The following is an 845-nucleotide window of genomic DNA, read 5'->3' on the forward strand; positions in this document are numbered from 1 at the left end:
ACATGAAAAATGGGTTTGAGTAAATGATTGAGTCTAGGCTTTGATCTCGGCGGTGTCGAGCTTCTCGTCGTGTGGTTGCATATGGTCATTTCCAGCACCAGCAATGACACCGTCTTGATCGACGTATTCTTTGGCTTGATCGAGAGCAGCATCAGCATCGTCCCATTCACCACGTTGGGCTTTCGCGAGAGCTTGGCGCTTCTCCTTGAAATGCATGTACACAAGGGCAGCCGCAACAAGAAGCCAGTAGAGACAATAACTGACAATACTACCGATGGTAGCTGTGTTATTCCAGCCCTAATAATTGGAAAAAGAAAAAATCGACAATTTAGCAAAGAAAATGATTGTCATGGATCGTGTTGCAAGCTTACCAAAATAGCATTGAAGATCATATAACCACCGTTTTGGTCAGTGTTATCTTCTGGGTTACCCCAAGAAACGTGCCAGACACTACAACAGATAAAATCTTAGTATATACTTGCAAATGACAGGATTCAAAATAAAAAACAATTACTTACGCAGTTTTGACATTGTAGGCAATCACATCACCGCCTTCTTCGGCAGCTTCACCGCCAATGACTTGATTCCAAGCGTTTTGCTCAAAATAGCCAACAGCCTTGGACATCAAACCGGCAGCGACCAAGTAAAGAATGATGGTAGAAATGATAAAGAACCAACGGAGCTTCAGCAAGGAACCACCACGGTAGATAAGAAAACCGACAAGACAGCCGCAAATGAAGCCCATAATGGCGGCAATGGGAATGGATTTAGCTTGAACGTTCAAAGAGACCTGTAAAAAATTATTAGTTTTTTTTTTTTTTTTTTTTTTTTTTTTTTTTTTTTTT

The 845-nt window shown here is 41.2% G+C and overlaps 1 protein-coding gene across 1 annotated transcript; it reads right to left on the minus strand.

The window, feature by feature from the left end:
• Nucleotides 1–347: 347 nt before the first annotated feature.
• BYT42DRAFT_503233 (iron permease FTR1/Fip1/EfeU) lies at nucleotides 348–790 on the minus strand (the record flags this gene model as incomplete). The annotated part of the gene is made up of 2 exons (XM_051564886.1): nucleotides 348–450; nucleotides 519–790. Coding segments are annotated over 2 exons (375 nt in total), but the record flags the coding sequence as incomplete, so codon positions are not given.
• Nucleotides 791–845: the final 55 nt, after the last annotated feature.

The sequence above is a fragment of the Radiomyces spectabilis genome (genome assembly GCF_025331425.1).
Source record: "Radiomyces spectabilis strain NRRL 2753 chromosome Unknown BYT42scaffold_13, whole genome shotgun sequence".
Classification (NCBI taxonomy): Eukaryota; Fungi; Mucoromycota; class Mucoromycetes; order Mucorales; family Radiomycetaceae; genus Radiomyces; species Radiomyces spectabilis.